This window comes from Nematolebias whitei, chromosome 17 (genome assembly GCF_014905685.2).
Source record: "Nematolebias whitei isolate Nwh7 chromosome 17, NemWhi1, whole genome shotgun sequence".
Classification (NCBI taxonomy): Eukaryota; Metazoa; Chordata; class Actinopteri; order Cyprinodontiformes; family Rivulidae; genus Nematolebias; species Nematolebias whitei.
In genome coordinates, this window is record NC_056514.1 from 31056621 (window position 1) to 31079683 (window position 23063).

Sequence of the window (23063 nt, forward strand, 5' to 3'; positions counted from 1 at the left end):
TTGTCTCATTCACTGAAATATAATTCATGGGTCAGCAATTGTTCAGCATGACTGACTTCATTGTTCATGTGAGCAGAGGTGAGGTGGCTAACTGTTCGACACATGTACCAGGAAGAGCAGCACTTCAAATAAAACAAACTCTTTGGAGCTGGGTCACTAAAAATCCAAATTAGTCATTGGAGGTTTAAACCTTCCTTGACTCTGTAAGTGTGACGAAAAACCAGCATCATCAGGAAATGACAGCTATAGTCACAACATGATGTTTATTTTGGTCCACGGTGAACCCTGCTCTGAGATATATGGTTGCAGTTAGAGAGGACATGGAGGTAGTTGGAGTGAGGACAGAGGATGCAGAGGACAGAGTGAGGTGGAGGAGGATGACTCGCTGTGGCGACCCCTGAAGAGGGAAAAGCCGAAAGAAGAAGTGAACTCCGCACACATTTTATAATGTAACAAACAGTAGATACAGTAATGGTGGGTGGATGTGTTGTTTCTAATTGATCAGCACTTCATTTTTTATTATTATTTTTTGATGTGGGTGGTAACAAGTTTTATGGATAAAGCAAATGTACTACTCATTTGATTCAGTTTACAGCTTTAAAATGGTAATTATTTTCCACATGCATCATCACAATAGAAATATTGTGCATATGTTTTTAATGAATAATAATAATACAAATATTTTTATTTAGAAAAAGGATATAGAGTTTACCCTGTGAAAATTTTACAATAACAAGCAGCACTCCATCAGATTTTTGAACACTTGCATAGATATGTATCTGTTCTATTTGAGTTAGAGGTATTCTATCAGAGTTCTCCGCGTGTATTCGGATTAGATTACATAATTTTAAATAGATAAAGAAAATCTATGAATGTTTCTGTGAACTTATTGTTTTTAGATATGAATGTTTCTCTTCAGTATCCTGAGATGACTTCTGTTGTGACTGGGCACTATATAAATAAACTGAACTGAATTTAATTATTTAATTTAACGGTTCGGGCCTATAACTGAAAATTACGACTGTTGCGTTCAGAGGCTCACTGTAAATGCTAATGACAGTAGTTAATTTGTGCAATAATCTGTCAAAGCAACAATGAATACCACTTTTTTTGTACCTAAGTAACAACTTGTTGAAATTTACCTAAAAAATAAAGTAATGTAAGTTTACTTTTTTTTTTCAAAGTCAAAAACCTAGTTTCGTGCTACTGCTGCTTTATTTTTCTTAAACACATCTACAGATGCAATCTATAGTTATTACTCAATTTTAACGCGTTACTATATATTTTTAGCTCTTCTTAACGGAGAAAATATAAGAAAATTAAAAAACTTTAGGTATTCGAGTCACATTCGCATTTTGAAGTCATTATTTCGACTGTCAGCGAAGGCACCATGTGATTTAGGTTACGCCTCAAACGCTTTGCAAGATGCTAAAGCAAAATATGCTGCTTTGGCATCTAAATACAGAACAACGCGTCCTTGTAAACGTTGTATAACATAACCGGCTCATAATGGAGGCAGAAGCCAAGGCGCAGACGTAAGTGTCTTTAAAGAGGAGTTTTATTTATAAAAATAGCTGAATTGGTTAACCCGGCTGTCTAGCTAATCGGCTAACAGTTATAGCTCGCGAGGAATAACAGCTCGTGAAGTCTAGCTTGTCCCATTCTGTAACATATTAAATTGTGTTGTAGTGACAACACTTTCCATTGCTAACTTGAATCGTTTTAAATATTTATTGTTATTTGTCATATATGTGGCTGTTTTTGTTAAAGCGCTGCGTTGTGTCAAAGTTCAGCTGTAAGGTTTGCCCTCCTGCAGATGTCATCTGTTGGACCTGCCCTGGGAGGATGTGCTCGTCCCACACGTTCTGTCCCATCTACCACTCCAGCAGCTCGTCAACCTCCAGAGAGTGAGCAGGCAGTTCCACAGCCTCGTCCAGGTGTACCTCGCCAACTGCAGGACTTTTAATGTTTCACTAGTAAGTAGTGATTAAAACAGGTTTCTGATAACATGCACAGTTCCAGAGTTTATTGCTTTCTTTACAGATAGGACCATGCATCCCCAAAGAGGCATTTTGCAACATGTTAAAGGACAATAAAGTTCTGCAGAACTTGTCACTTCAGAATTGTTCCAACTGGGTCACAGACAAGGAGTTGCTGCCCGTCATTGGCCAGAATCAGCATCTGCAGAGGGTGGACATGAGCGGCTGCTCCTGTCTTACCCGCCACTCCCTGGTGGCTGTGTCCTTAAGCTGCACGCATCTGCAGCATCTTGGCCTGGCACATTGTGAGTGGGTGGACAGCCTGTCCCTGCGCAGCCTGGCTGACCACTGCAGGGGGCTCCAGTCGATCGACCTCACCGCCTGCCGCCAGCTGAAAGACGACGCCATCTGCTACATGGTCAGAAAGTGTTCGGAGTTGAAGTCCCTATCGTTGGCAGTCAATGCCAACATTACGGATGAGTCAGTGGAAGAGGTGGCAAAGAACTGCAGGGGTCTGGAGCAGCTGGACCTGACAGGTTGTCTGCGGGTCAGAAACCAGTCCATCAGGTACATTATATTTTATTTTCAAGTGCAGACTTGTTGCCAAACCTCTTAGTCATTAATCCATAAACTTTCCTGCTTGCTGCACTCACAGGACTCTTGCGGAGTATTGCCCCAAACTGCAGTCCCTGAGGGTGAATCACTGTCACAATGTGACAGAGTCGAGTCTTGATCCGCTGCGGAAGCGCAATGTAGTGATTGATGTCGAGCCACCTTTACAAAGAGCTCTGGTGCTTCTTCAAGACGTGCTGGGGTTTGCCCCTTTTATCAACCTCCAGATTTAGCCACAGGGGGAACACATCTGCCCAACAGGCGCGCACAGGTATGAAAGAACGGCAGTATTTGTTCGAACTGTATGCCTTTCTCACATATTCCTAAACACATTTGTCTTGAAAAGAGAGCTACAACTCGAGCTGAATCTGTTTATCACTAGTCTTTGACAAGCTCGTTGCCAGTCGTTCAGTTGGTTTCAGCTTGTCGTTTACTTTGTTGCAGGTGACTAACAGCTGTCACTTAAAGCTGCATCAATCACATGGTTTATTAAAAAAAACTGCTTCAGGAAGACGTGAATGTGATGTTTTCACAAGTCTGTGACTAAAAATGAGGACGTGAAAAAAATAAATCACTGGTGCGTGACCAGTATAAGAAATTTAAGATGTCGCTTGGTTTTGCAAATCAAAGAAGGAACCATGAACACTTTTTTTTTTTTTTCAGCTTTGCTGCCTCTTGTCCAAGCTGCACTTATTTCCTCAATCGCTCGCTGTTGTAACAATGTGGCTTTATAGAAACAGCATTTTAACCAAAGTTCAACGTGTTCTATTGTTAAAACAAAATGCAAAGCAATTGTTTTGTTTCGTTTAGAAACATTCTAGAAAAGTTTGCGTTTCATTAAACGTATCATTTTGCATGTTTTTACCGTCTTAATGGCGTCGGCTCATCCAAAATCATGCAGAAACATTTTCTAATGTACCACTTATGTCCATTTTATGTGCTATTTTTTAAGGTTTCATAATTTGCACTACTTTGATTTTTTTTGCTAACTTTAACAGCATTAAAGGAAAATGCAGTTGCTGCCTACATTTTCCTGAATTGGTCTTAACCTCACTTTTATCAGCTCTTTTTATCAGTTTCCAAATAAATGTACGCTTTCTTCCAGAGTACAGATACTCAATGACTTGATGAATATATAATATTTGTGATGTGAATGAAGTGACCCTTTAAACCACATCATCTGTATATGCATAGCCTTAGTACTTTGAATTTAAGACTGATTCCCACTAAGTCTCTAAATAGATTTTATAGGAACGTGCTGAAATGCCGTTGTTCTGTCACACAGTTCATGAATTATGTACGAAATGTAAAAATGCCACCTAAAAATGACTTGTCAGTGTTCTGCTGCACAGTTGAATCTGTAAAGAATAAAAGCACTATCAAAACACCCACACAATGCTGCAGTGCGACTCGGCTTTACTTCAACAAAAGGTAATGTTCTTGTGATTAAAAGTCATATATGAACAAAATCCAGACGTGCTGCCGCCTTCTTATGGACAGAAAGTAAAAGATGAACTGAGGTGAAATGGATAATTTGAAATAAGCTTTCTAAGAGAGCCCCATGCTGAATGGACCTGTTTCTACTCTGGCTGCTCATGCTATTAACGTAGGTATGCATTTTTTTTTATTGTGAGCAAATGAAAGGGAGGAGATGGGACTTTTGACAAGGACACAAAATAATATAAGTAGGTAGTTGTTATTAAATAAAAGTGCCAACTGACCAAAACTAAAAATTAGGGATACACAATATTGGATTTTTGGCCGATATATGATATGGCAATATGTTAAAACTTATTTGGCCGATAACAGATACCAATACAATATTATTTTTCAGAGGCTACACAGCTTTCTCTGCTGTGGGATTAAAATACGTTATTCTGCATGGTGTTTGTCAGTTTGGCTCACTACCAAATGCAGATGCCAAAAAGGGGGTTGAAAATGATGTAACACTTGAAGTTCCATCCATCCATTATCTTTTACCCATTTATTCCGTTTTGGGTCACGGGGGTCGCCGGTGCCCACGTCCAGCAATCACTGTGCGAGGGGTGGGGTACACCCTGGACGGGTCGCAAGTCCATCACAGGGACACAGAGAGACAAATGAGACAAACAACCATTCACTCTCTCACTCACACCTAGGGACAATTTAGAGTCACCAATCAGCCTAACATGCACGTTTTTGGTCTGTGGGAGGAAACCGGAGAAAACCATGCACAGAGAGAACACACAAACTCCACCCAGAAAGGCCCCCGGACTGGGATGTGAACCGGGGACCTGCTTGCTGAGAGGCAGCAGCTCTACCCGTTGTGCCACCGTGCACCATGCTCAAACATGGTTGCAAGAATATAAGAGATATTAAGTTATTTAGTTTTCACACAGTCTAGTCCGATGGAGATTCGAGATCAAATACTGATCAAAAGCTCATTCTTGTATTTTATTTTATTTTATTTTATTTTTAGAAAAAAACCCTCTACAGTGGTTTTTTCTAAATTGGTACCAATTTACAATACATTTTCTTTTATAAGTGGCTAAGATATATAAATGAGTTATTAATATAGTTGTTAATACTTAAAAAGCAGTTGTTATGACATGTTTTTTTTTATTATTCCAACCAGGTTGGGTTGGGCTAGATTTGAAAACATTACTAAAATAATAAAAAAATAGGAAAAGTGCGGCATTAAGATTTTCAACAGAGGTTAAAAAAATACTATATATTTTAATTATTGGCACTAGGATAAATATTCTAGCTTAGTAGTTTTAAATATTAAACACAACTCCATATATTCATGTTATTCATCTTGGATTAAGAATTTATAACTTAAAGTGACACTTGGTGGCAGCAATGAGTCAAAAATGTTTCACTTTGTTTTTATTTTATTAGAAGCTTGCATTAGTTTTTTTTTTAAACAACCGATAATTACAGACATTATAGTTGTATTGCATGGATACAACAGTATAAGTATAAAAAAAAGTTTTATATTCCAGTGATGTTGAGTAAATAAACTCACCTGCCTAACACGTTGTGACAGCTGAACTTGAGGATCTTGTTATCTCTTCGGATGCAACAGAAGAGCTTCCTCCTGTTGCCACAGCGTCCTGCAGTTTCCTCTGGTGGTCCACTTGGCACACTTTACTGGATCTTGTCTCTGTGACAACACAACAGGTCTATTTTCCACATGATGGCATGATTTACCCCATCTGCTGCGCGCCGGCCACAAACTGAATTGTGCACAGTTTGGAGGACTTCAGGGATCAAACAGCATCCGTCTGTTGGATGCTTTTATCATATTTTGCTGCTATTCCCATCAGGATGCTCCTCAAAGCTGTTTGTTTTTATTCCTTGCTTTTTATACAGTACTAAAATCCAAAGGTGAAAGGTTGTGCATTAAACGTCACCACATAAAAAGTATGAAACGGTCAGTTTCAGCCTAAATACCTCCTAGCATCATGGAGCAGGAGCCCACCAGGCTACGTTTCTTGTTGCGAAGCAGCATTCGGCGGGTTAAAAAAATATTTCAGGCTACATTCATCATCCAGAACCTCAATTAGCATTGATCTGCAGGAGGGAAAAGAAACATTGCTGCAATATTATATTCCATGGAGCAATTTCTGTTCCAGTGATTGAGTGTATGGGGGGGATTTCTCAAACATAGTCGGCCAAACATATTTTGTCTTCCTGTCAATAATCTGGCACTTGTCTAAATTATTGATCAATAGCAACTGATCATTTTATACCGGGGCGCAACAATGAAGTTGGTTCATTCAATTCATGATGCAGCTTTGGCTCCAGGCGCTGCGTAATATATTGAACTTATTAAAAGAATGAATAAATCTGAGTTTAGTCTTTCACAAAGTCCTTGCTGACAGAGGGTCTTCCAGATGTTGCTCCGGGGCGTGTGAGTTCACCTTGTGTGTGTCGGGATCCAAATAAGTAATTATTTTATCTCAACTGATGTAATATAAGCTAAAAAAAAAAAAACACGATTACAATGTTTCTGTTCTTTTTAATTGAAGTTCAAGCATCAGCACTGTCTTAGTTTATCTTTGCAAATTTTCACAGCAGCGCTTGATTCATATACGCAGGGATTTTTGGGTTTGGATGCGCCCAATTAAAAAAAAAAAAAAAAACACTTTATATTATTTTTTTATTATATTGTTTGTTTCACTAAAATATTTAAATCTGCTCTCTGCCACAAAATTGGGATCGCTATTCCAATTTTGTCCGAGTTTCTTTAATTTTCTGACGAACTGTGCTCATATTCAAGCCCAAGGTCACAGGAAGCAGGGGTGCAGAGGGTGCTGCAGCACTCCTAATGACCCTTTTTTTTAAAAAACTAACTAACTTCTCCATTATTTAAATCAACAGATTTTATTAGTGCAACAGAAGTTAAAATATGATATTAAGTTTTGTATACCTGGTATTTAAACCAACAGTTACACAGAATATTACAACTGCCTGAAACGTGCAAAAAAGTGTGTTTCACGGTATATATTTAGTGTTAGACTATTCTCCAAATGTGTGTTTAGAGTCACACAAATTCACACGACCTCCCATCTGCAACACATTCTCACAGCTTTGATCAAACCTAAACCATCCAACAATGTTGCTGCTCACGCGTATGAACGGTCGTGCTGCCAGCAGTAAGGTTTCATCAGAACTTTGTTTGAACAAGAAAAAGCTTCAAAGCATGGTTCTTTCATGAAGTGCATGGATTCAAGGTGAGTCTAGAGAAGAGGCACAAAAAGAACTTGGTGGTTTGAAAACTATATGTAAACTTTGGTTTAGGAGTTGGGTTGAAATCAGAACAAATTTTTGGACACAAAGTCTGCGAAGACAAATGAATCTGAATCCAAGATTAAAGGTAAAACATTATAGCTGGGTCCTCTGTAAATAGAAGTGGAAGACAACACTTATCAGAAAAAATTAATAAACAAATCCCAGTTTACTGCAGCCAAAAGACAAGTTAGCAGTTTTGACCAAAACTAAAAACTTAAAGGGGTTAGACGTTTTCATTCTTTGAAGCTGTCAATCAGAAAAAAACAGCAGCAACAGATTAGTGGTATTTAACTTTAAAACAATTGATGAATTTAACTTTAATCCATCTGTTGAACTGCACAATCTTCTTTTGATTTCATTTTTAAACAAACTTTTTGTCTCGGTGTTTGCTCTGAGGTAAACTGGTGACCTTTCCTCTCGCTCAGTGCTCGATAGGAGAGCCTCGGAATAAAACAAATGGATGTTTGTTCCCTTTTATTTCAAATGTATTTCATGATAATAATATAAAAAAAATACACATTTCTGCTCTAACAAAAACAGCAATAAAAAAATAAATGAAAACAATGTTTGCAAATGTAAATATTCACATTTGTCATTATATGTCTTGTTTTTAACTGCATTAAACCTGGTGTTTTTGTCTTCATGTCCTAAAGGATGACTTGGTGCAAACAACCAAATAACTATCCTAAGATCTTGTTTTTTTTACATGAAAATATACAAAATAAGCTCACATACAGTTTGTTTAAAATAATTATTTATAAAAACAAGCTTTAACAGCATTTCTAAAGCAACAATAGCTAGATGAATTGAATTTCCTATGAAAATGCAGTGTGAATGCTTATTGCGGATGAACTTGCAGTTTGGAGAAACGGCTGAAATTAGCTAAAAAAACAAAACATGTTGAAATGTAGTTGAAATGGAAGAACAAGCCTACATTAACAGAAGAAAGCAGAAGTAACACATTTGCTGAAACAAGTTTAAATAAGCAGAAACCAGCAGAAAAAATAGGAAAGCAGTGAAGAAAAAAGCTGAAATTAGCAAAAAATGGTTGAGAGGAAAGGCGGAAAAAAGCTTAAACTACCAGGAGGGTAGAAAGAAAGAGCTGAAATGAGGAATTAGCAGAAAGACACTCAAATTAATATAAATGAGCTAAATAGTAACTGAAAAGGCAGAAGTAGTTGAAACTATAGCATAATTAAGCTGAAAGGAACATAACAAGCTGAAATTAGCAGAAAGGCAAGGGAGAAAGAAGCAGAAATTACCATGAAAAACATAAATTTATCTGAAAATAGCTTAAAAATACTAAAAAGGTAGAACAAGTTTATATTAGCAGAAAGAACTTGTTTGCCCAGTTAGGCTGAAAGTAGCAGAAATTAGCAGAACAAAGTGGAAAATTTCTGAAAAAAGCTGAAATTAGCAAAAAACAAACAGCTGAAAAGTAGCTAAAAAGAAGAAAGGATCATACATTACCAGAAGGAAGTGGAAAGAGAACATTTTTGCTGAATTGGGCAGAAAAAAAGTTGAAATTAGTGCAAAAAATGTGGAATTAGCCAAAAAAGTTAAATTTAATATAAACGGTTAAATAGAAGCTGAAATATCAGAAAAAGCATAAACATGCAGAAATAAGCCGAACGGAGCAAAGCAAGATGAAAATAGCAGAAAGAAGTTAGAAGAAGCACAAAATTAGCTGAATTTAAAAAAATTGCACAAGGAAGCTGAAAGAAGCTGAACTGGAACAAAATGTGAAAGGAGCAGTCAAAAGGTTGTAAACAAATTTAAAGATATGAAGGATGTAAAATGAGCTCAATTAATTTTCTATGAGGAAAAAAAAAAAAAGGAAAAAAAGGCTAAATATCTGAAAAAGCTAAAGTTTCACCAATACCAAAAATCGTAGCATCCTTCTCCTGAACGAGCTGAACTGTGGAGCAAGAAAGATGCCGAAGAACGTATGGAAGAAAAAATGGATCACAATAGTGTGAATACTTCATAAACATTCACACTATTAATTGAGTAATAACCAGATCCTGCTCACTAGAACAACCAGTAACTGATTGAGAACTCCTCCCAGGCCAAATAAAGTTTCTTTCTTTATTTTTTTTAAGATGTAAAAAAATTTACTACAGCCGTTCACAAGGTCCAAAAAAAAACAAAAAACAAGTACTGTCAGAGATTTTGTTCATTTTCATATTTTTAATTAAGAGGCCTTCCCTTCGTCTTCCATCAGTTATTTCATTTATTTGATGTAGTTTATCTCCTCCAACCATTCATATACAAACTTATTGGATCCCGGGACTTAAGGATCCATCTTTTGGTCACCAGAGAAGCATAACTAATGACAACATTACAGTGCCTTTGTGAGCGTCAATCAACCAAGCAGGAAATAACGTTGGGTTTTAAAATCGGCATGATTGAACACGTGTGTTTAAAATCTGTGCAGCTCAATTTAAATAGATTTTTAAAGTGGGAATGTACTTGTGGAAAAGGCTGATGAACTATAAGTTTGGTTTGAGTATTAGGGATATGAGGACCTATTTAAAAAGATTATTATACCGCACATAAATTTAAACGCTGATGTATTGTCAGCCTATAAAAAAAATACATATTCAGAATTTGAACATGTATGTTAACCCTTTCTTCATTACTGGGTGCACAAGACAGGAACATTAGTTTCAATTCACGTGTTTATGTCGGCATTTTTGTGATAAATATTAAATTATCAGAGTTTTTTCATTCAACCTTTATTTAGACAGGTAAATCCCATTGAGCTTCGAGGACTCATTTACAAGAGAGACCTGAAAGAGTATCAGAAGAGAAAGAGTATCAAAACCATGTTGCTAAGATCATTCATGACCTGTTTACTCTTCATCTACCAAGATAAGTGGAAACAGGAAAGGATTTATGAATTTGTGCAATTCATTTGTCAGTGAATTTATTTTAGTGATTGTTGTTTATGTGCAGCTTTGTGCGGATCCCTTCACAATACTCTGGAAAAATGACAAAAATGGTTGTTGGGTGAAGATTCAAAAGACAAAAAAAACTCTACAAATAATAAATTTTTGTCCATTAATTAGACCGGGCACTGTAAATGCTAGCCCTCTGCTCCACACATGTGGGCTGCGGTAGGTTGCATCAGGAAGGGCTTCCGGTGTAAAACAATAACCAAATCTTAGTGCGAGATCGCTCGCTGTGGTAACCCCTGACGAAGGGAACGGCCAAAAGAAAAGAAAGAATAATCAGGCCATTTAAGCATGTCACACAGCAGCTTAATAATCTTATCAATAAATAATAGGATATTTGTGACTTGCACTCATTATGAGCTTATCTTTTGGCATTTGTTTTGCTTTTTGTGTAGCTTTGATGCTTTTAGGAAATAGTACAAAATAGATAGTCCTTCAGAATATTTTGCACAATCTGATTTGACTTTACTATTTAAATAGATGGTTTTTACACCACACCTTGAACAGTGCATGCCCCAAAGCAGCCAGTTTACTTCTTATTTTCTACATGAGTGCATTTTTTAAAAAGAGGCCTTTAACGTGCAATACTTCCTTAAAAGCGGGCACATTCCTCCACTTTAATCCTGCTATCTCAAAGGTGACCTTCACCCTGCTATTTCGCTGAATGACCTCAAGCTTTCTGTCACCCGCCCAACTCGGAGCAACACCCACGGTCCAAGTTTTGTAGCGACGCACAATTTAGCGACAATAAAAACACACCGACTTACCTAATAGAGAAAATGCATGCAATGAGCATGATGGGGATTCATCCTGGCAGATGTGTTTTGCCCTCTGACTAATCTGCGCAGCTGAATTTTGAGTTTGTGTGTTGAACTTGTGTCCTCCAGGCAGCAAAGATCAGAGTTCAGTGTTCTGGCATAATCACAGATCACATCTTGTTACGCTTAGCGGATGCTGAGAGATGCTTTTTCATCTTTTGCTTTGGAGGGAACCAAAGATTAGATTTAAGAGAAAGAGAATCTTTACGGCATCTTGGTTACAATCCTGATTGTGCTTCCAACAACAGAACTTCTGTCTTGTCTGCATTTCTTCATAATATACTGATGCCTAAAGAAATTGCATTTCCTGCGAAAATGCAGTATGAATGCTTATTGCTGAAGAACTTGCTGAAAAACAGCTGAAATTAGCTAAAAACATGCTGAAATGTAAACTGAAGAACAAACCTAAGTTATCAAAAGAAAGCAGATAGAACACATATTGGCTAAATAAGGTTTAAATAGGCAGAAATCATCACAAAAGTTCAAAAATTAGTTTAAAAAAAGCAGAAATTTGAAAAAAAAAAGCTGAAAAGTAGCTGAAAAGGCAAAAAGAAGCTTAAACTACATGGAGGAAGTGGAAAGAGCTGAAATGAGCTAAAAATGTGGAATTAGCTGAAAAAGCTAAATTGAGCACAGCTAAAAAGTAGCTGAAATAGCAGATTACATTGAAACTAGGAGGAAAAAAGCTGAAAAGAGCTAAAATTAGCAGATAGAAGGTAATTAGGCTGAAAGTAGCAGAAATTACCACAAAACATTGAATTTATCTGCAAACAGCTGCAATTAGCTGAAAATGCTAAAAAAAAGGTAGCTGAAAAGGTAGAACAAGCTTAAATTAGCAGAAGAAAGCAGAAAGAACATGTTTGCTGAAAAAAGCAGAAATGAGCATAAAAAAGTGTAAATTATCTCTAAAAAAGCTGAAATAAAAAAACAGCTGAAAAGTAGCTAAAAAAAAGCAGAAAGAAGCTTAAATTACCAAAAGGAAGTGGAGAGAGCACATTTTTGCTAAATTAAGCTGAAAAAAGTTGAAAAAAGTGCAAAAAATGTGGAATTAGCCAAAAAAGCTCAAATTAGCATAAAGCTAATTTGAGCTTTTTTGGGGGGCAAATTCCACATTATTTATGCAAGTTTCAGCTTTTTCTGCTAGCTGCAAAAGCTGAAACTTACATAAATAAACCGAATGAATAAGCCGAAATTAGCAGAAAGACGTTAGAAGAAGCAGAAAAATGTAGTTAGCAGAAAGAATCTGAACGAAAACAGCTGAACAAAACAGCTGAAATTAGCTGAAAGCAGCTGGAAAAAAGTTTAAATTTGGACAAGGAAGCCAAAAGAAGCTGAACGGGAACAAAATGTGAAAGTAGCAGTAAAAGGTTGTAAACAGATCTAAAGATTCGAAGGATGTAAAATGAGCTCAATTCATAGGGAAGAAAAGGCTAAATATTTTCAAAAGCTAAAGTTGCGCCAATACCAAAAGTCATAGCACCCTTCTCCTGAATGAGCTGAACATTTTGATTTATGATTTGTAGAAATGGCACAGAAATTGCAGAACGACGACAAAACATGTACGGGAGAAAAATGGATCACAATAGTGTGAATGCTTCATAAACATTCACACTATTATTAGCCTGATGGTCTAATCAAGGTAACCTCCTTTGAAAATGTCTAAAAATCACCGTATAGTTCCATAAAACAGTTTTTGTTTTTTTGTGTCATACTTCATTTTCAATAAACTCTGATACAAAGGAGGCTCTTAGCGTTATCTAACAAATGAAGCACAAACAGCAAAATATGTGTTTGGTACAAGTCTCGGCCCATAGATTAATGACATTAACGAAGTTTCCATTAGCGTGGCGATCAGGGGAGACAGAAGCGTCCATGCGTAAACCCACATGACTGAATCACTGATAAGAGAAAATGAAACACATCTCTACGGGCCAAGAGGGGCCAAGGAACGCCATTCCAAATTAGTCTGCAGCCCAATTTGTTGTTACTTCATTAACCGAGCAGCATCTATTGAGCAGCAGAGGAGAGTTGTGTGACCCAGCTTTGGGCTAAAAAAAATAAAAAATCAGTCAGCCATTATTAGGCTTGTGAGAGAAAAATGAAAGGTGTGAAATGGAATTTCATGTCGGGCAGAATTTTTCATTGTGAAATAATCTTGGTCCATCATGTCAGTAGGATGTCCTGTATGAACACTTTAAGGTCACAGAATAGGAATCAGAAAGATGAGGATTACAAGAGAAAGAATGTTTCTGCTTTCATACAATTCAAACGGGGGCAGAATGTGTTTGTGGTAAATTGTAATGTGGGAAATAACGACAGAATTACTGAAATACTGTAAAATATGTTGGATGTCATTCAGTGGTGGACAAACTTTTAATCTTTTGACCCACAAAATAACAGTAGTAGAAGCTTATGATGCTAGTTTAAGTGTAATGTATTAAGTATAAAAAATTGCCTGTAACTATCTACAATAAATATTACATTTTATTTAGTTAAAATTTAGCTTTTTGATATTTATCTGATACTCATTGCTAGTTAGCCATAGGCTACTATAGTTAACTATAGGAAATATAACACTGTTGTGTCAATTTTTAATTTATCCTCATAAGTCTGGAGGTGGAACTGTAGAAAAAAAATCAATTAAAATGCTTGAATTTAATTTATTAAAATGGTTTATCTAAAACCCAACATCAATGTTTGACTCAGAAGTGTCAGAAATGTTTGTTGCACATCCAAGAAAACTTAAATCAATCTCCCATTCCTCCAGCTTGTGATTACATCTGCGCTGTAATCATTCTTGAAGCTTTTCCTTTACAGTACAAGGCTCTCTTCACCTTATTTTAATTTAATTAGTCGTTCTTTATTGTCCAGCAGTGGCTGATTCTGAGACTTTTACCACCTTGGCTGAAGTACCAAACGAGCCAAGCTGGTACCATTTAGTGGCTCGTAGAGATGGACCACTGACCGGTCAGAGAATCATTACCTGTGTGTGTAAAAGACAGTATGAGGGGAGTGAAGAATCATTTTCACGTCTGCAAATCACAGTAAGATTCTTTCAAACTAGGGATGCATGATTTTATTGGCACGCTATCGGCCGATTTTAGCGTTAAAGTTCAATATCGGACATCGGCCATTCCATCAAAATAACTCACCGCTATCAAAGACGCTGTTTTTGTATGACAACCAGTGACAAGGATGCCTGCAGCACCAGCACAACATGATGACATCACGTGCGCCTACCTGATCTGATCACAACGGAGAGGAAAATGCAAAATGTCAGGTTTTTTTTTGTTGAAGATGTCGGATTCCGAAGACTTATGGACTACGTTGAGCCTCGATACATCGTCCCCAGATATTTTTCCGACTTAGCCTTACCCGAGTTACAAGCCGTCACTTCCAACGTCATTGAGAAGCTAATAGCTGATAGCACTTGGGTGAGTTTTACCACAGACATTTGGACGTCATGTTAGCCCCGTTAGCATGATTAGTCTTGCAGCACAATGGATAGACAAAAACTTTGAACTTAAAAAGTCTGTCCTTCATGCACAGGAGTGCAGAGGATCCCACACTGCAGCTATAGGAACCTGGAACAAGCCTCAACAAGTGAGACAGCATCGCAGGTGAGTAATGCTAATAAATAATAAACACTTCTCATTTAATATAAGTTAAAGTGCTATGCACATGGCTGTTACTGAATATATGTCACCAGCTCTTACCGCTGTTACACAATTTTTGTAGCAAATAAGTCTAAATTAGAGGGCTATGTTCTGACAAAGGAAAGTATATTAAAAAAATATCAGTATCGATTATCGGCCAAATAAGTTTTAACATATTGGTATATGGGATATCGGCCAAAAATCCAATATCGTGCATCCCTATTTTAAATCAATCGCTTTTCAAAGACAACAGCACTAAACTCTTACCATTAAATTTAAAGAACAGTTTTTGCAACATTACAAGTGACATGGGGGAGTGGTGGCACAGAGGCTAGAGATGGTGGACCTGTAAATGGAAGGTCGCGGGTTCGACTCTCCGTAACGACGACATTAAAATGTGGGTGAGAGAGGTGAAGCACCCACATCTGCCTCCATTCTCATTTGCTCCACTCTGGGCCCTTGAGCAAGGCCCTTAACCCCCATCATCTGCTCCCCAGGGGGCCCTAGATGGCAGCTGTTTGCTCCACACAGAGGGCTGTGGTAGCTTGGTGGTTTGTGGTTGCATCAGGAAGGACATCTAGCATAAAAAGAATCGCCAAGTCTTCATGCAAGTTAATTCGCTGTGGCGACCCCTGAAAAAGGGAGAAGCTGGAAAAAAATTCAGTGTACAAGTATAAATGCTATGTGTTGTCATCGTATGTTCCCATACAATGGCAAAATTGGTTCTCTGCATTTAACCCATTGCACCTGGGATGCACCCAGTTGGAGCAGTGGGCAGCTATGTAAGTGCCTGGGGAGCAATTGGGGATTGGGTGTTTTGCTCAGAGACACCACGATGTGGGAATGGCTGGGGATCGAACCTGCGGCGTTCGGTCCTGGGTCGGCTGCCCTGCCTCTAACCCCATGTGACAGATACACAAATTGTATATATGTAAAAATTGTATTTTGCTGGTTACAGCGTAGATCCAGTTCCCAAAATCTAACTCTAGTTACTGCCATCACTCGTCGCCTGGATGACAAACAACATGATACTTGTTCTATACGAGAATTTTACTTCCGAAAATATACAGTATGCAATAAAAATGCATAAAGTTTAAACAGTTTTATAAATTATTTTTGAGAGAAAGAGCCGTTTTGACAAAATGTGCACATTTCCTCACGTTTTAAGTGAAAACTCTCAAGTATGTGGAACTATAACCAGGGTCAACTGAAGTAGTTGTTGATTATATCAAAGCTTAGCACTCGTGTAAAAATGCACATTGAAGCAATATTTTAGGTTCTGACTTGTGTTAAATGAAACAAACGTCAGTTATTTTAAAATTTAGTTTTTGCTGACACTAAGGGTTGCAGACTAACACTTGTGCAGTTGACACTGGAGACTTTTTACTGAAATGCGAGCATTGGGTAAAGGGATAGTGACGCAGACTGCTGACACCAAAAACAATGTCTCGTAGACAATAAATCACTTCCAACACAATACCATCTCTGCAGTGTCCTTCACTGTGTCAAATTATAGCACTGGGACAGGAAGCAATGACATATAGAGTTAAATTTGTTTATGTTTTGAAAGTTTCGTGGAGTAAATGTAAAAGTTTCAAATATAACTTGCCTAGTTTTTGATCAAGAAACACTACAGTTTATGTTCCAAAATGTGACGTAAAATATAAGACATGTTGACTTTTAGTAAAATAATTACTATATATAATAAATCAATGCTTTGCATGAAGAAACTAACTATTTAATGCATCCATATTGTCCTTAGTCATGCAGCTTTATGGTGTTGTTCAATGCTTTTTAGTAATTCAGTTGCAGGGCCGGCCCACAGCATAAGCAAACTAGGTTTTAGGAAGTTTGTGACGTATTGAGGAAGAAGTAACAAAAACAGGTCAAATGTGTGGGTAAAGGTTGTTTAATATTTTAAGTTCAGCTTTTGCAAATCGTTGCACACATTTACACAGTTTTAAGAACTAATGATTCAACTTTAAATTTCTTTTATAAACCATTTTACGTGGTTTCGAGTAACTGTTCATTAAGTATTTCCTTGATATTGCATTTTTAATTTGATTTAATTTTGTCTGTTTTTGCACAATTTAAGTTATTTTTATGCATCTAAGTTGTTTTATCTGTTGTTTGTTGTTGATCTTGCGCTACAAATTATTTTGAATAGTGCTGCTGCAGTTCTTTGAAACCAAATATATTAAACCGGATGACACTTTTGCAGACATTGCATGGTGTTTTTTTGTTCTTTCTTTCCTTTGTTACTTTTAGTACCACTGATATATGCATGTAGGATAATGTTTACAGGGCTGTCAGAGTTGCAATGAGCTTATTGTTGGTGGGTGAACCTGATAATCTGACTGTTGATTGCAATAATCCACATTATTAGCAGAAACAGAGGGCCCCAAACCAAATTTCGCTTAAAGCCCCATGGAGGCTTGGCCCTGTTCAGCTGTGTATAATTGCATGTCCATTTTTGCATTTGCTATTATTTAATTGATTACTAAGGTATAATTATAATAATCTGGTGAAAAACAGAATCTCATCCATGCAGTGAGTGAGTGTTGTAGCGGCCTACATCAGTGGCGGTTCAGATGGAGCAGGAGGCCCCTCTCTGCTCTTATCTGCCGGAGCTGGCTGTCTGGGATGGGTAGTTCCTTATCTTTCATGCCCCACTAACATCCTCAGGGGACCAACGCAGTTTGGCACCCTGAAATCCTTTTTCTCTACACCGGATGAGAAATCAGCCCGGGTGGATCATGGGGGTTTGAGCTGTGGATGCCATATGGCCCCTTTTTATTCTCTGTGGAGCTCATGCCTTCGGGATACCCGGCTTCTAAACACGAGCGAGACATTTTGACAAAGGGCGTTTTGGCAGTTTATGCTGTTTGTCATCACTGACATATTGATGTGATTAAGTTGCAGTTTTTTTTTTTTGCTGAATGTCTGTTGTCTGTTATTGGAAATTCATGAAACAGGGGCTAATAAATTATTTTTCCACAGCGTGCTTCAAATGACTTTAAAATGTATTAGATCTTAAATACTTTGTCTTCCATTCAGAATAATTTGTCAGCAAAAGTACACAAAAAGTGTTGAGTCGAATACAGTAATTTTGGTAGAACGCTGAATCACAGGTGTATAAAACATGATATTTTTGACGTGATCAGAACAAATAAGTTAAAATATAGCTCATAAGACATTGATTTTGATTGAGGAATAGACTTTTTATGGTCCTTTTAAGTCTTTTTTCACACCAGAGATTAATATTAGTAAGACATTTTATTTAAGCCGACAACAAACAAACAAAAATCAACTTAACAACAATCAAGATTTTGCTGTTTAATGCTTCATATCAGTGTGATCCTCAGCTTAGTTTCAAGTATAAAATATTGAATGTTTGTGTTTAACTCCTGTGAGATTTAACTTTGATGCACGTTCATAACCAATGATTCTGGATTAAATTATCCATAAAATTCTCAATGAGATGACCAAATAGGAAGTAATATTCTGTTAAACAGAAGCATAAACAATTTTATTTCACATACAAGGACTGTTTGTGAACTTATAATAATGTAATGTACACACTTTTGTATTCCCTGTAAAGTACAGTATATGTGTCTGTAAATGAGTATTAATATTCTCACTAAATTTCTCAGTAAACCAAACCTCTGTAGTAAAAATACTTAATTCCCATTAAAGCGTTGGCTCATGAAGTGAGAGAGAAATAATAATTATGTTAATAATGAAGAATAAAGGAAAATGTGCACTTCCTGTTTTGGCCAGCTGAGGACATGCTTTCCTCACATTGAAAAAAAAAGCTACTGTAGCCTCATCTAACCTCATCTTATCACAGCAATAACATTAGACTGAACTAAAATACTATTAGACTTTGGGACGGTTTGATTTACAGTGTTTGGTTTCAATGTGGGTAAAATTACAAGGTAGATAAGATTAAAAATAAGTTTAATAAGACAGATCATATCATAAAACTATGTGTGATGGTGCAATTTTAAACATCCATCCATCCATCCATCCATCCATCCATCCATCCATCCATCCATCCATCCATCCATCTTCACCTGCTTCTTTCTTTTCAGGTCACTGGTGCCCATACCCAGCACTGTGCGAGAGGCAGGGGACACCCTGAACAGGTCTCCAGTCCATCACAGGGACACTACAAACGAGACAAACATCCACTCTCTCACTCACACCTAGGGACAAATTAGAGTTACCAATCAGCCTAACATGCATGTTTTTGTTCTGTGGGAGGAAACCGGAGTACCCGGAGAAAACCCACACATGCACGTGTGAACATGCAAACTCCACCCAGAACTGCCCCCTGGCTGGGATTTGATTCAGAAACCTACTCGCTGAGAGGCAGCAGCTGTACCAACTGCGCCACCGTGCCGCCCCAAATCAAAACGATATAAATTATTTAAAATGCTTTTTAGTATTTTTGTACCCATTTGCGCCTTGTTATGGACAATAATTCTTGCCTTTAAATTATTGTTGTTGACAAACAGCTTCCTTCCTGCTTGATGTTTTGAAAGTTCCTTTGCAGTTTTTTATCATGGCATCATGCCAAAGAGTAGTGTTTATGGGATCTTTGGGAAATGGACCTTAGTCTCAGAAAACAGCAACTTTTCCCACGCAGCAGGTGCATCCCCCAGTAAGGCGAACCTACCACAGCTGGTGTGATGTAGACCTCCACCAAACTCCTTTATGAAGTAGATTGAGGACAATTTTCCTGCTGAAAGGTGGTCTACCTGGAAGGCCGGGGCGGTCTGCCAGCTGCATGTCATTTCTATCAAATGTGGTCTGTCAATTAAGAAAACACAGGGCAATCTGTGGCTGCTGAAAGAGATCCCTTTAGCCGGCTCCCAGGCTGAGAGACGGCCTTTTGTTCCCTGGCATGTCTCACATACTTTCAGAGTGCAGATAAGCTCAGGCTCCATGAAACCCTGCTTTATATTTGCCCACTGTAATGTCTTTGTGGGCTCAGGGAATATGGGGAAGCACTGTCAGTTAAAAAAGTAATACCCCTTTGCCCCTCCTCCTACACACACATTACGAGGGCAGAAATAGAAGCCACAGGTTAGGTGGTCCTAAAGCTTGGACAGGGGGCTTTTTTGCCCCTCTTTTATAGAAAGAGCGTAAACTGCTAAACAAGCAGGTGGTTTTAGCTGAGTTCTGAAATCGGACAAACAGGGACTCTATTCCTCAACATTCCCCTTATAAGGGGAGGGGATTTGTTTCAGCTGGACCACCCACAGACAGGTAAATATCAAGGTGGGCTGAAATATAAGAAGACAGCAAAGGAGAGGTTTGAGGAAGAGGAGGGAGGTCGGAGGGGACTGGGGCTAGTTCATTGAAAAGTATGTCATGAAGAACAAGATGCATGGAAAATGCCAGACATTTATTGTAATGTTATTTTGATAATGCACGTTACTCATAATTGAAATTAAGTTATTTTTTATAACTTTCTTTAAATATTAAAATTAACATTTGTAAACACAAGTATTATAAAACAGTAAACTTGAAACATGATCAATTTAAGGATTAGCGTTCCACGTAAGAGAGTTTTACACTGAGATCATCTCATGATGAGAAAGACAATTCAATACTACTTGTTCAAACCTTGATAACAACATGATGTGCAATCTCATGTAATATTGCAACAACTTGTGTGATCTGTCAGCACTTGGAGTGTGCACTGTAAGTCCAATTCAATTCAATTCAATTCAAAAATTCTTTATTAATTCCAAAGGGAAATTAATTGTTGCTGTAGCTCATCATCCGGGTTTCAGTTCTAGATACTGGTGGCTGTGAGCAGGAAGGCTCTTTTTTAGTCCGTCCCACCACGGATCCAAAGAAACTGGTTGCAGATGCCGCTCCGTCCACCCAGACCCAGCAGATCTCTCGGTCCTCTTGGGCAGCAGGACTACCTGAATGCCATTCAGAACTCCTCCTCGAGCAATGGCCATTTCTCCCAGCAGCCTGCCGAGTCCCTCGTCGCCTTGAACTTAACTGCAGGTGCCGGGAATGATCTCGGTCCTCCTGCTGTCACGAGCCACGTTTTCCGCTACCTCCAGGATCTCGGTGGTCAGGCACTCGAGCACCGCCTCCTGGCAGACGGGAAAGCATCCACGGCACCTCCTTTTCTGCTCATTTGGGATTTGGGGCTGTATTTGAGGTAATATTTGAGCTTTAAGATGTTAACCAGCAGATCCCAGCTGTAAATAACACCTTGTTGTTATGGTTACGCATCATAACAAATATCCAAAAATAAAAAGGTTTCACTAAAAATCTTTCCAGTTGCACAGCATCCAATACCAGAGGAAGCAATCATCTGAAAAAACGATTTACATCCAGAAAAAAGAGGAAATACAGTTTTCAAAAGCAAAATCACAGAATGAATGTAACAGAGCTGCCAACATGCAGCCACCTTGAGCGGCGCACCATCAGCTACTACCACAACTCATTTCAGCTCAATATCTCAGAGATTTATTGAGATGTAGCAATTTTTGTTAGGATGAGGTCGTTTTGTTGTGCTGGCCATTTTGAATTGAGTTCATTCCAAAAGTTAATCAGTTCTTGATACACATCCACTAATTATGTTATTCTTCTGAAGTCAGTTATTTCTTATATTATATGTTTCTTTGTGTAGAAATTGCACTAGAAGTATCATTTAACATGTCTCGATAACAAGTGAGAAGCAAAAAGTTACATATGACATGTTTTGGGTTATGCTACAATCCTTTACAATGCATTTCCTATTCACACAAACAATAATGCAGAGCTTCTTTTCTACGTATTTATACACACACCAGTAAGCCAGTAAATGAGCTAAATGCCTTGCCAAATAACACTAACTTATGGCATGAATGGGAATCGAACCCTCCAACTTCCACATAAAACATACTGTATTTTTCGGACTATAAGGCGCATTAAGCGAAACTAAAACATTTTGACAGAGTTTTGAGCGCCATGTGCCACATGAAATCGGTTTGAGGTTGGTAAGCACAACCAGAATTAATACATAAGTCTCACTTTTGATTTTTGAGAAAATTAAAGGACTTTAAGTGCGCCTTATAGTCCGAAAAATATGGAGGTATAAGTTGGTAGAAGGAGTGAGTGGTGTTGCGAAGAAAAGCTAAAAAGACTAATCTTGCCTTTTTTTTTTACATTTATCATCCAGAAAACCTCATGACGAGAATGTCCTGGATCGTGATAACGTTTAAAACAAATAAACAAACATTTATGCGTTTTCAGAAAACTTGTTCAGCAGCCGTGGTGAAAGGAACAAATTTACATCTGAAAAACACGCAGACAGTTGGATCAGTGAAGGAACAGAACTGAGCTTTACATGTAACACAATCTAATTTTAATGACAGCAGCTCTTATCTTAACTATTTGTAGTAATTCCAAAAATATCAAAATTAAGCGTACAATCTGAATATAGTATTTGCTAGGCTTTGATTTAGGTAAATGCTATAAAGAAAATCATCGGACAGAAAACTCTTTCCTCAGTTGTCTTGTTGGTGACTAGAACACGATCGTCATGAGACGAGAAAGGTGTTTGCTAAATGTGTTTATAGAACAGTCAATTTTTCTATTTATTTCCTGCTGTAATAATAGGCGAGTGATCATGTAATTGCCTGCGTCTGTTAGCAAAATATCTCATAAACCACTAAACAGATATTAGTGAAGCTCTCAGAACTTAATCACTGCATGAGCAACTACAGCTGATTAACCTTTTTGGAGTCATGGCAAACACAGCAACAGCTCTAACTCAGTCAGTTTTACCGATACTGAGCTAAAATTGCGTGTGGTAGTAGTCAACATTTATTCTTAACACTTACTCCCAGCACTAAAACATCTTCTTACATTTTCTTATGCGATTGTGCAATAAGTCATATGCAAGGTTTGATCAAAATGGCTTTAACTCATCCATTTTCATCTTAGTTTCCAGGGGTTTTGTTTTATTATACCCTAGACCAGAGGTCTGCAACCTTTAAAATCATAAGAGCCATTTCTACCCTTCATTTACTTAACAAAATGTGTCTAGAGCCACAAAATCTGCTACAACAGTTATTATCAACTGGTGGCTCATGGGCCACTACAAATTTGTATTGGGGGTGGGAGGGTAGTTATAAAACAAAAATCCTAAAATGGATTTTAATATTTATTAATAATTTTACATTTTAGGGCTAAAGAAAAGAACACATTAATGTAAACAAGGGGATAAATCATAATTCATACCAATTT

The 23063-nt window shown here is 37.7% G+C and overlaps 1 protein-coding gene across 1 annotated transcript; it reads left to right on the plus strand.

Annotated features, from left to right (window-relative positions):
* The first annotated feature begins 47 nt into the window (after positions 1 to 47).
* fbxl15 (F-box and leucine-rich repeat protein 15) lies at positions 48 to 2925 on the plus strand. Its single transcript, XM_037690910.1, has 4 exons — positions 48 to 78; positions 1801 to 1976; positions 2044 to 2546; positions 2635 to 2925. Exons 1-4 carry the CDS (start codon positions 48 to 50, stop codon positions 2822 to 2824), a joined length of 900 nt encoding a protein of 299 aa, XP_037546838.1. The 3' UTR covers positions 2825 to 2925.
* The last annotated feature ends 20138 nt before the right edge of the window (positions 2926 to 23063 follow it).

Bases quoted from the DNA above. Each gene is read 5' to 3' on its own strand.
- fbxl15 (XM_037690910.1), top strand. From the start codon at position 48: ATGACTGACTTCATTGTTCATGTGAGCAGAG. The intron at 79-1,800 runs GTGAGGTGGCTA...TTCAGCTGTAAG, and splicing joins CATTGTTCATGTGAGCAGAG to GTTTGCCCTCCTGCAGATGT. The intron at 1,977-2,043 runs GTAAGTAGTGAT...CTTTCTTTACAG, and splicing joins GGACTTTTAATGTTTCACTA to ATAGGACCATGCATCCCCAA.